General features: G+C 43.5%; 1 protein-coding gene across 10 annotated transcripts in view; it reads right to left on the bottom strand.

Annotated features, from left to right (window-relative positions):
• The window catches only part of MAP4 (microtubule associated protein 4), a 118,054-nt gene that overhangs the window by 988 nt on the left and 101,499 nt on the right, over positions 1–15,567 (bottom strand). For 3 of the 10 annotated variants that reach the window (XM_080934449.1, XM_080934451.1, XM_080934456.1), the window contains 8 exons: positions 14,793–14,899; positions 13,499–13,720; positions 10,100–10,283; positions 9,447–9,506; positions 9,063–9,355; positions 7,327–7,440; positions 5,741–5,833; positions 1,180–1,261 (listed from right to left, as the gene is read on the bottom strand). In XM_080934449.1, coding sequence (XP_080790575.1) covers positions 1,180–1,261; positions 5,741–5,833; positions 7,327–7,440; positions 9,063–9,355; positions 9,447–9,506; positions 10,100–10,283; positions 13,499–13,720; positions 14,793–14,899 — 1,155 coding nt within the window. The remainder of the gene's footprint in view (positions 1–1,179; positions 1,262–5,740; positions 5,834–7,326; positions 7,441–9,062; positions 9,356–9,446; positions 9,507–10,099; positions 10,284–13,498; positions 13,721–14,792; positions 14,900–15,567) is intronic. The other 7 variants (XM_080934452.1, XM_080934457.1, XM_080934454.1 and 4 more) reach the window with 4 other exon arrangements.

The following is a 15,567-nucleotide window of genomic DNA, read 5'->3' as shown; positions in this document are numbered from 1 at the left end:
GCTAGGGCAAGATCGACCTCATATAAGTGTATTTTCCAGATAAAAGGGGAGTGGGATAAACAATTACTTAAGGACCATAGTGTTTGTTCCTTCAAAACAGGGCACACTTAGGAGGCTGAGCAGAGGATTGCTACAAGTTCAAAACTATCCTGAGCTACAATCAATTCCAGGTTAGCCTGAGCTACACAGTGAGACGCTGCCTCAAAACAAAACATCACAACAAAACCAAGAAAATAAAATAAACAACCTAAACTCGAGTCACCGAGAGAAGGGAAATGTTCTGAGCCCCCACCATAAGCCCCCACGAGGAGTGATCTCATGAGACATCAGCCCTGCTGGCTGTGCGCCAGCATCTAGAACAAGACCTCACAACAGTTTGTCTGCTCTAGACATGGAACTGAGGCATGAGCCATGACAAGTACTCAGGCTCTTCTCAGAAGCCTCTGTAGGATGCTGTCAGTGATGCTGACAGATGGAAATGCCACCTATAATGCTAGGAGACCCTCAGGTCAGACAGAATTCCAAAACCCCCATCTTCTCCTGTCAAGGCTGGCATGGAAGAGGCTCTGCTTGGGGCTACATTTGGTCCTAGATCTGAGATGAGTCTGCTCCCCTAGCACTAGCTCCAGGAATGCTAAAGTGGGAGGCCAGGCCTGGTCAACAGTGCCTGGCACATAGCACAAAAGAGTGCCAGGGACAGGAAGTAAATGTCCCCAAGGAAACAGCTGTAAAAGTGGACTGAAACTGTTCCTCCAATAGGAGAGTGGCACCCAGCTGCTATCTCTCTCCATCAGGGAAGTATCTCAAGAGCTTTGTTTTCATCTTTCCATGTGTGTAGTGTGCATTCATGCATGTATGTGCATGTGTGTTGTTCCACATGCTTGTGAAGGCCTGAGGTTAAATGCCAGGATATTGCCTTGCAGAGTCTTTTCGCTGAACCTAGAATTGGCCTATTGGCTCTGGGTATCCTGTCTCCACTTCTAAGCACTGAAATTACAAGCTGACTGCTATGCCCGGTGGGTGGGCATTTATGTGGGCTGCAAGGATCCAAAGTTGGCTCTTCATGTAGCAAGCACCTCTAGAACTGGTTCCCATGTGTGTCATGGAAATTTCCCAGATGACCCTTCAAAGCCCACCTGCTACAGAGGGATTCTCAGAGCCAGAGGCTGAGCCACTCACCAGGCTTGTGCTTGATATTAGCTTTGGATCCACACTTGGAAGAGACCTTGGATATGTCCACTTTCTTGTTCTGAATCTGAACCTAAGCAGAAGAACAGAAAACAAATATCCTCAGAGACAAAGCACAGGTCATGGATGAACCCACCTGACCTCTACCAACTATGGTTACTTCCTTTTCCATCTGTTCAAGGTTAAGGCCACCTCCTAACATGCTTTAAAGAGCCCATTATCGACTCTGGCTCTTCTCACCTCATTCCTGGGCGCCGGCTTTCCTTTCCACCCTCCAGAGCTGCTCCACTGTACAGGCTACAAACACCAACATCAAGACTCTCTCTCCTGAATTGCCTGTCTGGCCTCATCTCAAAATCACTCCTCACACAGAAGTTAAACTAACACTGAAGAGAATTTCCTTCCACCTAGTGCTTTCCAATGCATGCCCCCAGGCCAATCACACAGCCACAGTGATTTCTGTACGCTTTCATCGACAAAATACTAGGTCTCTTATCCCAGCACTGCAGGAGGCAGAGGCAGCAGTATCTCCATGAACTCTGCTCCACCCAAGGCTGGATGCTATGTTTTTCTTTGGAAGACACAACTTAAAGTCATGAACACCTGGTCTAAGATGACTGTCTAGATTCAGTGTACACAAAAGTCCTAGGAATCTCAGAAAGTACACGTTCCATGAACAAGTCCACCAATGTATACTGAAGCAGAGGTGGCTCTCCATCCCTGAGATTGCCTGAGAGAGGCCATTCTGTCATATAGGGCTGAGCTCTTCCCAAAATGTGAAGTTACACTCAAGGCCTCCCTCCCTCCCTTCCTTTCTCTTTCTTTTTCTTCTTTTTTAAAGATTTATTTATTTTACGTATGTGAGTACTCTGTAGCTGTCTTCAGACACACCAGAAGAAGGCATCAGATCCCACTACAGACGGTTGTGAGCCACCATGTGGTTGCTGAGAATTGAACTCAGGACTTCTGGAATTGCAGCCAGTGCTCTTAACCACTAAGCCATCTCTCCAGCCCCCAGGCCTCCCTTTCTTTATCTCCTAACTTTAAGGCCTCAATGAAAGAAAAGCTAATAAGGGACTGTTCTGATTAAAAGACACGTTACATTCAAGCCCCCCACTAAAGGGCTACTAGCACTGCACACGTGGCTACTGCCTGGTGGAGAGAAGCTATTACCTGGGAAAGTCATGCCAAATGTGGGAGTAACATGTAAACTAATTTAAAGAAAACTACAGGACAAAAGATTACTAAATGACTAGAGAGATAGCTCCATCTATAGGTAAAAGTGCTGACCGTACAATGTAAGGACCTGCTTCAAATCTTCAGATATCACACAGATTCATAGCAACAACACTTGGTATTCTGTAAGTCACACAGAGCAAAGGAAGACCTAGACAACAGAACTTCAGGAGCTCCTCAATTGTCTGGGGTAGGTAGATAAAAACAAAATACTGTGTCTCAGGTGGAGTTTATCAAAGCTGTCTATCTATATGTATATATGTATGTATGACATCTATACATGTGTTGTGACTTGAGTCATCTCACACACACACACACACACACACACACACACACACACACACAGAGAGAGAGAGAGAGAGAGAGAGAGAGAGAGAGACTCTAGAATAAAACATGCAGTTCATTCAATCAAAACCAAAGAACAACAAAATAACACCCCAATAGCTTAAACCTTGCCAAGTACAGAAGGATCTTAAGATTAAAGAGAATAGACCATATACTAATACATGTACCCATCTATTATATTTCAAGGTATTTTTAGTCTACTTGCTTAACAAAGCCTCCTTGGATGGCAGCTGGAGCTCTCTGTAGTCAGTTCCCCACCCCACCCCCGGCAGAGGATGTGTTTCCTTCCTTTACTGGGTTCCCCCTCCATGCTAAAGCCTGACATCCAGCAATACCACATATTTATCTTTATTGAGTCGTAGGTTTTATTTAATTACTACTCAAGACAGGGTCTTCCTATATAGTCCTGGATGTCCTGGAACTTAACATGTAGATCAAAGTGGCCTTGAATTTAACTGCTGGGATTAAAGGGGTGTGTCATCACATTAGAATCCTGTCTATTGAAGAACAACTCAGCATACAACCAATCATAGGCTGTCACTGTATGGCTGCTCTGTGACATCTTACACACACTAATACATGCTGTTGAAATGAGCTACCCACAGGTCTGAGCACTTACTCTCCACCTTACAAGAGTAAAATAGAATCCAAACTGCAGAAAAATCTTTAAGTTGGGACCAGATACTGAAGCAGCTAAAACTTCTGTTTGTTTCTTGCACATCCATGTGAGTGTGTTACACATGTGTGTGATTTAGGTAAGGTTTCTCCACAACCTGGAGCGCACTGATTAGGCTGGACTGCCAGCTTGTCCTTGCTGGGACTCCATGTGGGCTGCTAAGGTTGCCTGGTCTTTTTATGTTGGTACTATGGATCTAAGACCTGGTTCACATGCTTGTGTGGCAAGTGCTGTATCCGCTGTCCACTGCCTCAAGCTTGTTACTTTCACCAGAATGTTGATAAATTATGGTGGCGCTATGGAGAAACTGACATAAGCTACAGAAGAAATATCATTTCTATTCAATCTGTGTCTACATGCTGTTTACTATCAACCTTCCAACCTGAAAACACTACTATGCAGTTTTCTGATTTCCTCTCAAGATAGCCTCCTAAGAACTACATTGACCCTTAAAGTGACCTCATTGAAATCATGAGTGGGCAGCATTAAAGAGCACTGGCTGCTCTTCTAGAGAACAGAGTTCAATTCCCAGCAACCACATGGTGGCTCCCAACCATCTGTAATGGAATCTGATGCCCTCTTCTGGTGTGTCTGAAGACAGCTACAGCGTACTCACATAAATAAATAAATAAATAAATAAATAAATAAATAAATAAATAAATAAATAAATAAATAAACAAACAAACAAATAAATCTCAAAAAAGAAAAGATCACAGCAGACTATGTATACACTACACAGAATAATAAATAATTACTTTTTTTTGAGACAGGTCTACAAACTTAGGATTCTACTATATCCACCTCCTGAGTACTAGAATCACAGGCACGTGTCACATCACTGCACCTGGTTTATGCCATACTGGGGACTGAACATGAATGCTAGGCAAGATACATACTTTAAAACTTCAAAACAATAAAACTTGGTCACACACAGAAACAACCCAATTCTCTTAGAATTTCTGTTCACCCACATTTCTATACAAGCCAAGAAGCCATAGAGAAAAGCCACAAAGATCAGTGTCTACCCTGGTCTCAGAGGCTGTCATTGTCTTTCAAAATCTTACTCATTGCAGCAAGCCTCATCTGAAGCTGCTAAAATGTGGCCAACCACCAACTGACCAGGGACACTACCTCCCTGCCATCAAGAACCATAGTAGGCCTGGCAGTGTTGGCAGATACCTCTAATACCAGCGTCTGGGAGGCAGATTAGGTGATCTCTGAGTTCAAGGCCAACCTGGTCTACAGGGGGGAATTCCAGGACAACCAGAATTAAACAGAGAAAGCCTGTCTCAAAAGACCCATTGTGAGTTTTAACTCAGAAGGATATGAAACAGAGGGTTTAGTGGAGGAAGGACATTCTTGGCTGGACTTCTCAAAATAAAATGTCAGAAGGTGTTTGCAGACCCCAGGCAGAATGGCCGGAGCATTTGAAGCAGGGGCACAGACTGAAAAGGAGGAGGGAAAGCAGAACCCCAGCTGAGGACTGCAAGAAGGAGCCAAGTACAATGAAGCAAATGGGCCAGTCAGTCTGTCCTGAATGGGAGACAAGAGCGGGGCCATATGTGAGTGGCCCAGGAATTCATCCATTATACAGATCTGCCTGGGCACCATCACAGGGATGAGTGAGAAAGAGCCACTGAATGCGCTGTTTTCTCTTGACCGGAGTCTCCTTGTGAGCTATAAGCACCAGCACCTCCAATATATGCAAAGAGCTAACCCAGAACAGCAGCGTGACAACAGGAGGACGTTTAGATGGAACAGAGAAAAGGGACTAAGCATAGAAGACAGAGAATGGGGAGCAGAAAGAGAAGTGAACACAAAGGAAGCAACAGATAGAAGCAGAAGTAGAAGGTGCAATGCTGGTTAATACCAATCTTACAGTAACAAAGTTCCAAGCACAGCCTTGGAGAATGTAGGTACCTGTCTCAGGACTGGGATTCACCCAGGGGCTGTCCAAGAACACAGTCAAGTCTGTGCATCCCCAGCAATGGGGGCTTCCAGTCCTCAGAGCAGGTGTAACTTAGAGAAGTTAGAGGAAAACACAAAGCCTCTCACACATGGTGATGAGAGGACTACCTAAGCATCACAAGCTGTTTTTTAGGAGATCATTAGAACACCCTAAAAAATATAGGCATACAGCTCCCTTCAGATGGCTGGACTGCTTCTTGGTCAGGGACCAACCCAGGCCACTGTGATCCTGTCACATTAGGGGATGAGCCCTCCAACCCCACTTCCACCCTGGGTTTCCCACAGGGACTATGTCTCATAGGACAACTAGCCAGAGTTTATACTTACATTGCCACCTCCAGGGACATGCTTAATATTGTCCTTGGAACCACACTTGGATTGAATATGGCTGTAGCTCACTTTTTTGGAGACTATCTGGACCTGGAATGTTAGAGAATAGAAAGAGAAGGGGAAAACACAAAGGGAGAGGGCTAGTTAGAACCGACACAAAGCAGACAGTGAGTCCACATGTGATCACAATGGTCAACAAAGAGTAATTCTGTCTCTACTTTTTAGAACAGGGGTTAAAAACACAGGGAAAGGAATGTGAAAGCAAGAAAGGGAACAACACAAGACAGAAGCAGGCTGCACAGTGCTATGACTCACTGCTCTGGGTGGGGGCTGTGCTGTAGTTTCTAAGATTCGTACAGCGACAGGCCCCTGGTGTCCACCAAAATATGACCCTACCTTCTTGTTGAAACTCTTCCCTGAAAGCTGGACTCAAGGTTTCTAGCTTTATTTCGGCTAGGGTACGGATGTTCTGAACCTGAGGCCTGGAAGAGTTGCAGCCAGACTCACCCCCAGAAACAAAGGCTGCTCTAAGAACTGTTGGGCAGCTGGTTAAAGGCACAGATCTGATAACAGCAGGAAGGAAGATGCATTGTTCATATAAAAAGGTAAATAGTCATGTAATCCTGAACCTGACACCAGGGGGAGCACAGGCAACAGCCTCAGCAGCACTTACTCCTCACCAGCTTCTTTTAGAAACACTGATGGATGAGGCCAGGCTTCATTTCAGTGTGTTTGAAATAGGACCTCACTGTGTAGATAAGGGGCTTATATACTCCAAGCAGGCCTCAAATTCATCCTTCTGTGTCACCCTTAGCTCTGCTAGGATAATAGCAAGCATATCTGGTGTTATACCTCTTTGGGTCCTCTAGATATACAAAATGTGTTGGTGAATAAAGAGACCAACCAAAACAGTGCTACTGTGATGTACAGTCCAGGAGAGCACAACCAGGCTGCACTGCAGCACCCTAGACCTGGAAAGAGTAACATAGAGTTTTAGCTCTCAAGAATAAAGGTCCTTCCTTCCCCCCTTCTCCTTAGAACTAAAGGCTCTCTGCAAAGGAAACATGCTATGCTGTCAACAGAACCAGAACACACACTGAGTACCCCGAGTACTTTACCATACCATGATCCTTAAAGTTTTTGACTTTTTTCATGACTTTGTGGGTGGATTTTAGCCAGACAGGTGCATCTGTCTCCATACCTAGCAGCAACTTTACAGGAGACAAGGCTCTGGGTACAGCCACCGCTCTGACTTCTGAAGAAGAACCTGGGTATGATGTATTTGTATGCATACTAGATGAGTTTGAAATGTCAAGGAAGTGTCTGACAGTATCAAGTTCCCTTCATTCATCTGGCTGACTTAAGCATCCAATAGGGTATGGTGAGCTCCTAACTTGGTAAGCTTTCAGGGTTGATATAAAAACTGTCTGATGGCTGAGTCATTAACTAGAGGAAGGAACACAGGAAGAAGTGTAGGAACTAGTTAAGAACAGGAGCAAAGTGGAATAGAAGGGAAAATGACTCAGACTAGGAGAATGATGTTCCCATTTTACCTCAGAGAGGTAAACCTAAATAAAACTCACTTTCCCAGCAGGCGATTTCTGTGCACTCGCAATGGAGCCAGCTGCTTTAGTGACTGCATTAGGTTCAGGCTTCCCAGCTGTGGTAGCTGCCTCTGTTTTTTTTTCTACTTTGGCCTGGATGGAGATAAATAGGGGGGAGGGGGCAAGTTTCAAACCAAGATGAGAGCCCAGATGCCAAGGAAGGAAGAAGGTAGAAAAAGACAAAAGGAAGGCCAGGATATCAGGCAGAAAGAAGCAATCACCCTTGCCCCTAGTCTAGATCTGCAGAGATCCCTAGTGAGGGGCACAGAAAGAAGAACCTCAGGCCAGAAAGGAAACACAGAAGAGATCATGCATTGATGGAGAAATAGTTCAAAGACTGCCATTTTAAATCACAGTGCTCTCTTGCCTCTATTGCTCTGTATGTCAAGCATATGGCCACAGCCACAGTCATCAGGTACATGGCAACAGTACCAATAACTAGCCCAAGTTATTTAGAGCCTCGAGTTTTTAGCACTAAAGACCAAGAAGAGTGAAGAGGGAGATAAGGCTACCTGTGGCTCAGCCCAGACACTGGGCTGCTTGTGCCACAGCCAAAACAACTCTGAGGCCCCTTTCCCAGATGATCCTAGTCTATCATTAGCATCTTCCAAACGAACCATGATTCTGCTGCATTTTTGTGTCTATTCAATTTCTTTAAAATATTTTCTAAAACGTTGTATGCATGAATGTTTTACATATACATAACATGTGCATGCCTGGTATCCATAGAGACTAGAAGAGGGCTAGGCTCAGTTGAACACAAATTATATACCAAGGGGTTGTAAGCACAGATGTGGGTTCTGGAAACTAAGCAATGGGTTCTTGAATGCTATCATCTCTTCAGGAGCCCTATTTATTTAATCAACCATGGATTAAACAACGTAAGTACCATAGTCGAGTACTGACATAGCAGTTCTAGTTGAGGACAGTCTCAGGTGAGCTGTGCTACCATTTTTTCTACATCCTGGGCTCCCTCCCAATAGCTGCTAACACTTGACACATGAAACTGAAGCCTATGCAACTAGAATATTCTTTTTTAAAGTTTGTGTATATACAAGTATGCATATCCACACTTGTATACAGCACGTGTGGAGGTCAGAAGATCAGAATCCTGTCTCCCTCTGCTAGAATTAAGGTCCTGCCACTACATCCAGACTCAGAAGTTTCTTAACGTTAAGCACCATAGTTTAGAAAAGCCAGGGTATGGGGTTCATTTTACAGCAGTGTTCACCAGTGGGTACCCTAGTTCTCATTTGGACAGACTCCTCTCCCATCAAGGGAGGGAGAAAGTAAATGTGTCTGGTAAGAACCATGAATAAATGGGGCTCATGTCCAGTGTCTCTTACCCTTATATCTTCTGAAGCTTTCTCTCCATATCCCCTAACCCCTGCAGCCATGGCGTCAAATTCAGTGATTCCGTTGCTCTGCCTTCCAAGTGCTCTGAGGAACCATACGTCCAACTTTCTAGAGTTTTTATAAAATAGAAGACTCTCCTCCCAAAGAAAAATCTAAACCTAAATCCCAACATATTGAACAGGAGCTCCTTATAGGAAAAAAGATAAAGAACAGAACCCAGCCCAGGCTTTCTCTGATATTGCAGTGCCCAAAGTCCAGTCTGAAATTCCCTGGTGCTGAACAAAATGACCTAAGTGATTGCATGTGTCAGAGAAGCAGTACAAGCCAGAATGCAAGGATCCCCAAGCTCACCGACTTACCCGGCCCCCTCCAGGCTGGTGCTTGATGTTCTCTGTAGATCCGACCTTGGAGCGAACGCTCTTCAGATCAGGGGCAGAAACAGTAGTGGCCAGGCGGCTCACCCTGGGAGCAGAGGAGCTGGGCTTAGTGGAGGTGGGCTTCTTGTCCACAGAAAGAGCCACAGAAGACCGGGAAGGTGCAGACATGGGCTTGACTCGAGTGGAAGTCGTTCCTGCTGGGGGTGCTGCCCCAGTGGGAGTGGTGTTTCTCTTCACAGAACTGGCAGAGGTGGTCTTTGAGCGATTCAAGTCAACTGCAAAGAAATGAGAAGTAGCAGATCATGGGGCTAAACTGAGGAAGGACAGCAGGGTCATTATGTTTCCCATCAGGTGACTAAGCATTACCTGTGGCAGACTTAGCAGTCATCCTTTTGACATCAGCAGGTTTTCCCTCAGTTTTGGTGGCTGCAAAAACAAGTTAGTATATTTAACAAGGGATCTGCTGAGATTCATCACTTATCTGACCATTACAAAATGTCCATGTTGACCTGGTGACTGTGCTTGTTTCTAGGACAGAGACTGTGCACAGTATAAAAGCTAGCACCTCACCCTGCTCATCAGTCCCAACGATGACTTCCACTTGGCCACAGAAATAGCTTACTAAATATGCATATGAGATTAAATTAAACTGCCTCTCCCCCCTCCTAACCCCCTCTCTTTGCATGGCTGAGACTGAACCTAGGGCCTTGCCCACACCGGAAGTGTTTTGCCATGGAGATGGACTCATAACCACTCACACTCAGGTTGCTGGGATCTATGGAATCAACAACAGAGTTAACAAAATCATCTGAGAATGCACAGGAGTCACCTTTGTTAAAGATTTTTCTGAATACACACAACTTCTAAGCTCACTCAAAGATGCAGGCTTGTTAAACCCAATGCCTGCCTGGCCGTCACATGCAAGGTCCAGAACACTGAGGGCTGTTATATGAAGCAAAGGGAAAGCCCTACTCTCTTCCTGCTGGTTCCCATGGGAAGAAGGACTATGTAACACTCACTGGTTGGCCTCTTAGGCAGAGTTGTAATTGGACTTCTACTGCTTGGTCCAGTGGAAACAAGAGTTGAGGGAGATGTGGCTTTAGAAATGCTTGGGGTGGTTTTAGGTCCAGTTCTGAGGGCTGGGGCAGATGAAGGCTTGGATGGTGAGGTCCGCTTTTCAGCAACCTTAGCTTCTGTAATTGGCTGGAAATGGAAAGGTAGTAACAAGAGTTGCAGGTTAGTGTTGACCCCAGAGGGTTTTATAAGCATACACAGAAGATAGGAAACACTATGGACCCAACTGCAGTGACTGACAAATAAATGGTTCTAAGATCAAGGACTCCAAGTAACAGGGAAGGTGTGTGCTGCTTATAATATCAGACAGAGGTAATAGAATTGTTATGAATATGAGGCAAGGATTAGCTACAGTGAGTTCCAGAACAGACCTGTCCAGCGTGAAACCAAAAAACAAAATCAAACAAAACACTCCAAACCAAAACACTAAGAGAGTTCTCCAGAGTCAAGTGGCCAGGTAAGAAGGCCTGTGTTCTGAAGTCAGTCAATCTACATCAATCCAATGAGAGTAACCCTAAAGGGTATATCATAACCACAACCTATTTTTACTTGAAACACACTGAAAATACTTGACTGGTTAAGACTAAATAAACATATGTACCACAGGAGAGGGTAAAAGTTACACTCACTTAATTTAGCCCTTCTTTTGGGTAACATTCACCCAGAGCAGTGGGGCAGGATGACACTCTTGAAAACCAGCAGCCACCAGTCAAAAGTGAGCAGGGGTAGGGGGTGGGGGGGAGTGGTAGCTGAGCCTGAACCCTAAGGCAGAGTGTCCTTGAGAAGATCGCTGGGCCCCACACTTCCTTTCTTTCTTTGAATAAAGAAGATTAGAACACAGCATCCATCACTCTAGCCCAGCTTTGACAGGATGATGTTAAAGACTGAGCACGGACGGCTGACAGCAGTGAGGTGGCAATGATGAGGCCTGAGCAGCATCAGACAAGGGACACTGCTCAAATGAGGGTCAGCGATGTAATGTTAGAAACTTGGGTTGGGGGAAAAACAAAACAGGGAACAAATAGCCTGGTCCATAGAGCAAGTTCTAGGACAACCAGGGCTACACAGAGATATCCTGTCAGAAAAACACAAGAACATAAACAACAAAAACCAACCAAACAGGCAAACAAAACAAACAAAACAAAACAAAAAAACCAAAAGCCAACCCAATCAAGCCTAACTGCCTACACAAAACCTAAAGATCAGAATCAGGAACCAGCACTCTTGGATTAGAATTTCTCACCAGCCCAAATCTCTGTTTCTCTCTGTCTGTCTGTCCGTCCTTCCCCCATCCCCCAACGTGTATGTGTGTGTGTGTGTGTGTTCGCAAATGCGCATGTCTGCCATATATGTGTAGAGTCTGAAGAGAACCAATATGGATGCTACAAACTAAACCTGGGCCCTCTGGAAGAATAGCAAGCATTCATAACCCATGAGCCATCTCTCCAGACTCTATTACAAAAGTCTGAGGACCAAGCAGAGCACGGTGACATACTTTTAATTCCAGAACACAGAGATCTCTTGTTAGTTTAAGACCAGTCTTATTCAGAAAGCATGTTTCAGGCTTGCCAGAGCTACACAGTAAGAGCCAGTCACAAAACAAATTATTTTGAGTATCAAATCAAACTATGACTATGATTTAGAACAAGTAGTAGAATCTTATTATTTTGCTAGTAGAAGTAATAACAATCAAATAGTAACAGTGACTTATGGTATAAATCACTCAAGAGTGTCAGATGAGGCATCAGAAATTTGCTAGGACAAGGGACTCTTTTAGCCACAGTTAATTTGTTGGTTCCCATATCCTTTTCTGAACAGGGTCCCTAACTGTTTGCTTCTATAAATCTACCACTTTAAGGGCAGAGAAGGCCTAAGGAGACTTCAATGAACCACTCTCTTCATGTTTTCATGATCCAGGCAACAGTGGCTCACATCTTTTAATCCTAGCATGTGGAAAGCAGAGGCAGGTGGGTCTCTGAGTTCAAAGTCAGCCTGGTCTACAGAACAAGTTCTAGGAGAGCCAGAGCTACACAAAGAAACCTTCTCATGAAAAGCCAAAGTCTTCATCCTAAACAAGGATGTTTTCAATGCTGGTCACTCCTTTAGGCTATGTAGTTCAAACTAGCCTTGAAATCATAGCCTTCTTACATGCTGGACTTGATTAAGTATGCCCACTGTGCTTAGATACATGTCCTATCTTTAAGCCAGCTGCCTATCAACTAACTGTGTTGAAAAAACTGCATAGCAAAAAGCAATGTTGTAGTAGGTCAGGCATCAAAAATAGGAATTAGATATAGGCTCAAAGTGACCTCTGTCACTTATTAGCATGGACTTTATTTAGGAAGGCAATCTGACTGAAATTAAGCATGCCCAGATTTAAAAAATACTAACAATATTTATATTATGGATGGTCGAGAATATTCAAGGAGTTATATATATCAAGAAACTAGTATAGTATACTTCATTTGAATACTTATTATGAACACAGAGTGAACTAGACACATCTTGTCCCTACAGCCTCTTTTCCCCTGCCAGGAGCACTGTTCCAAAGGGAGGACCTACTGTCCTTGATGCCAGTCACCTTCCCCTAGCCTCTTAAGCAAACAAATAACTTCCTACAATTCTAAAATGGGATAAGTAAGGATAAGAAAGAAAGCTTTATGAGACACCATCATTTCTAGTCTATGATAGGGTTTCTCAGCTTCTTAGACAGGGTTTCAATTTAAGACTACAATGCCTAGGTTTACTTTTTAAGATTAAAATAGAACAACACCCAGGTTACATGGGGACATAACATTTCCCACCATAAATTGAAAGTTACCAATAGGCTAAAGGTCCTTCTCAAATAAACATTTGAGAAAGGCAGCCACAGTCTGCACCCTCCCTTCCTCCAGGAGCTATCAGGGAAGCAAGTGCAGCTCTCAATGTGAGCTGGAAAGATGAGCATCACAAGTAACCCAGTGAGAAGCTGCCTTAGGCTGAAAGCAAAGTTGACACATGATCCTGGAACCTGCTGAGCTCAGCCGGAAGAGTCAGCATGTTGCTAAGTAAGGAAAAAACTGCTTAAGGTACATAAACAGGTAAAGAGTAAGGAATAGTTAAGAAAAGGGAAAAGGAAGAAAGTAGATGGAATATTGCTTCCCACCAGAGCAGACAAAGGGAAAAGAAAAGGTTTTCAAGTGTTATGGTCGCACCTCTGAGCACCCAAACTGACTTGCAAAGCATCACTGCCCTTCCCTGCCCTTTCCAAGCTCTATCAGTTCATCCTCTGCAGCAACAAGAGCCTGCCCATGGACCTGAAACTCAAGTGAATCTTTTCCAGGAAGTGCATGGTGGCTACTTACCTTTGGCTTCACGTCTCTTGCAGGTAGGGTGGCAGGCCTGGCAGTAGCAGGGGCAGCAGCAGGGCGTTTGTGTGGGGCAGCTGGTACTGAGCCTGAAGCGAGGCTCATGGGTTTTTTATTCAACCCACCAGAGGTGGTGGGAGCTGGTTGCTTAGGGAGAGAAGTGGGCTGTGTTTTGGCTTTCGATGTTGAAGTCTTTGCAGGTTGAGTGGTGGCCAAAGGCTTTAGGTTGATGGTTGTTTAATTTTTAATTTTAAATATTTAAAGAACATCAAACACACAGACAAGAATAAAGACAAATAAAAAGATGTATAAATTGCACAATTTAAAGTAAAATTATAAGCAATGAGGGTTGATGCAACTTAAAATTAGCATTCCTTTCTTCTGAGCTCAGTAAACAGTACAGTGATGCCAAGATGAAGTTTAAGATACTGTGATTCTCCTTATTCTCAGTCAGATACAACCTCTTAGACATGCTAAGCACATGCTGTACTACTGAACACAATTCCAGGTCTGTGGAGATGGTTTCATAACACCACAAATTCCAATAGTTTGATTTCTAAACTATGTATTTTAATAATATCTTTGTCATTAACTTTTAGTAGCTGTAAGAATTCTATAAATAAAGCCATCAACAAATGAATTATTACTGACCACATTTCTTTCTTTAAATAGAATCTGTTCTATTACCTAGGCTGGCACACAACTCATGGTCCTTTAGCCTCAGCTGCCAAAAGGTATGAACTTAAAGGTACCACACCCTATTTTTCTTACCTACGTCTTGACAAGGCAGCATAACTATACCCTAAAATGTGGTACCTATGTGTTTACCAAGTACATCAGGAAGTTTCTGAAGCCATGGTCCAAGGAACCTTCATTTTTTAACAAACAGATTTTAGATATGTCTACAATTGCTTTTTGCTGTTAGTAAATTAAAGTCATTTATAAATTGAAAATGGTAGGCATATTAAGACCCTGTCTGAAAAAGCACAGTAGGTAGAGCACTTGCCTAGAAAGTATGAGGTCCTAGGTTCAATCTATAGCATAGATAACAAACAAATATTTAATGAACATTTTACACAGATATACTATGAAAGTCCAAAGGCAGAGGATTTTGAATTAATTAATTTGTTATAGGCCAAATAAGAATATAAAGTATATTTTCTAGGAGCATCTAAATTTGAAGACAAAACAGCTCAGAAAAAAAGAAACTGCATTCATGATTCAAGCAGTAACAGCAAAAGGTTTTTAAAAATTACAGAAAAGGATAACCACCATTCACTCTAGCACCTACCTTTGCTTTCTTTTCTGGACTTGGTGGTAGCTCCTTGTTTGGTGGAGTAGTGATGTCATTTCCAGTCACACCTACAGCAGCTTTTCCTTCTTCTTGTTGGGATACTCCTAAAAAGTGGAGAGTTAATGGAAATTATCCTAAGCAAATGTATTTTACAACCATTTTAAACACGGAAGGCTCTGTTGAGAGACCCATGACTGGAGCTCCATTCTGAAGAACCTCAAATAGCTATGCTGCTGAGAATGGGTAGCCTATGTCCTGAGATCACAACAATTCTAGGAGCTTTGAGCACTTGTCACTATGTGAAGAAAAAAAAAGGAGAATATTTACCCTGATGCTGAGCACAAGGAAAACAGCCTTTAAGGTTTGGTTTCCCTTTCCCTGATAGCAACAAAGAGCTTCTGTTACCCAAAGGGGACAAAAACCACTTCTGCCATAGTTTATCTCTGAGAATAAAGGTTGCTGAGAGATGGGGCAAGAGCCAGATGGTTCAATAACCCCCCCTTACTTCCTTTCCCTGTAAAGAACTACGCTGCAGAGGATGTGAGATTAAGCTGCTCCAATTCTAACAGTGACCTACATTTCCAACAAGGCCAAGAGCCATGGAAAATAAAGTCATCAGTCTAAACCAAAAAAGTCTCCTCTCCACAGAGAGAGACACTTCAGATGTCAACAAGATATGCCCTAGGAGCACCATGACAACTATGAAACTTGTAGTCCTAATGGGGACATTTTCTGACTGGCACAAAACCCATTAACCATAGAAAGTATACCT

The sequence above is a fragment of the Micromys minutus genome, assembly GCF_963924665.1.
Source record: "Micromys minutus genome assembly, chromosome: 21".
Lineage (NCBI taxonomy): Eukaryota > Metazoa > Chordata > Mammalia > Rodentia > Muridae > Micromys > Micromys minutus.
The sequence above is the reverse complement of the archived record's forward strand: the minus strand, read 5'-3'. Positions and strand labels throughout refer to the sequence as shown.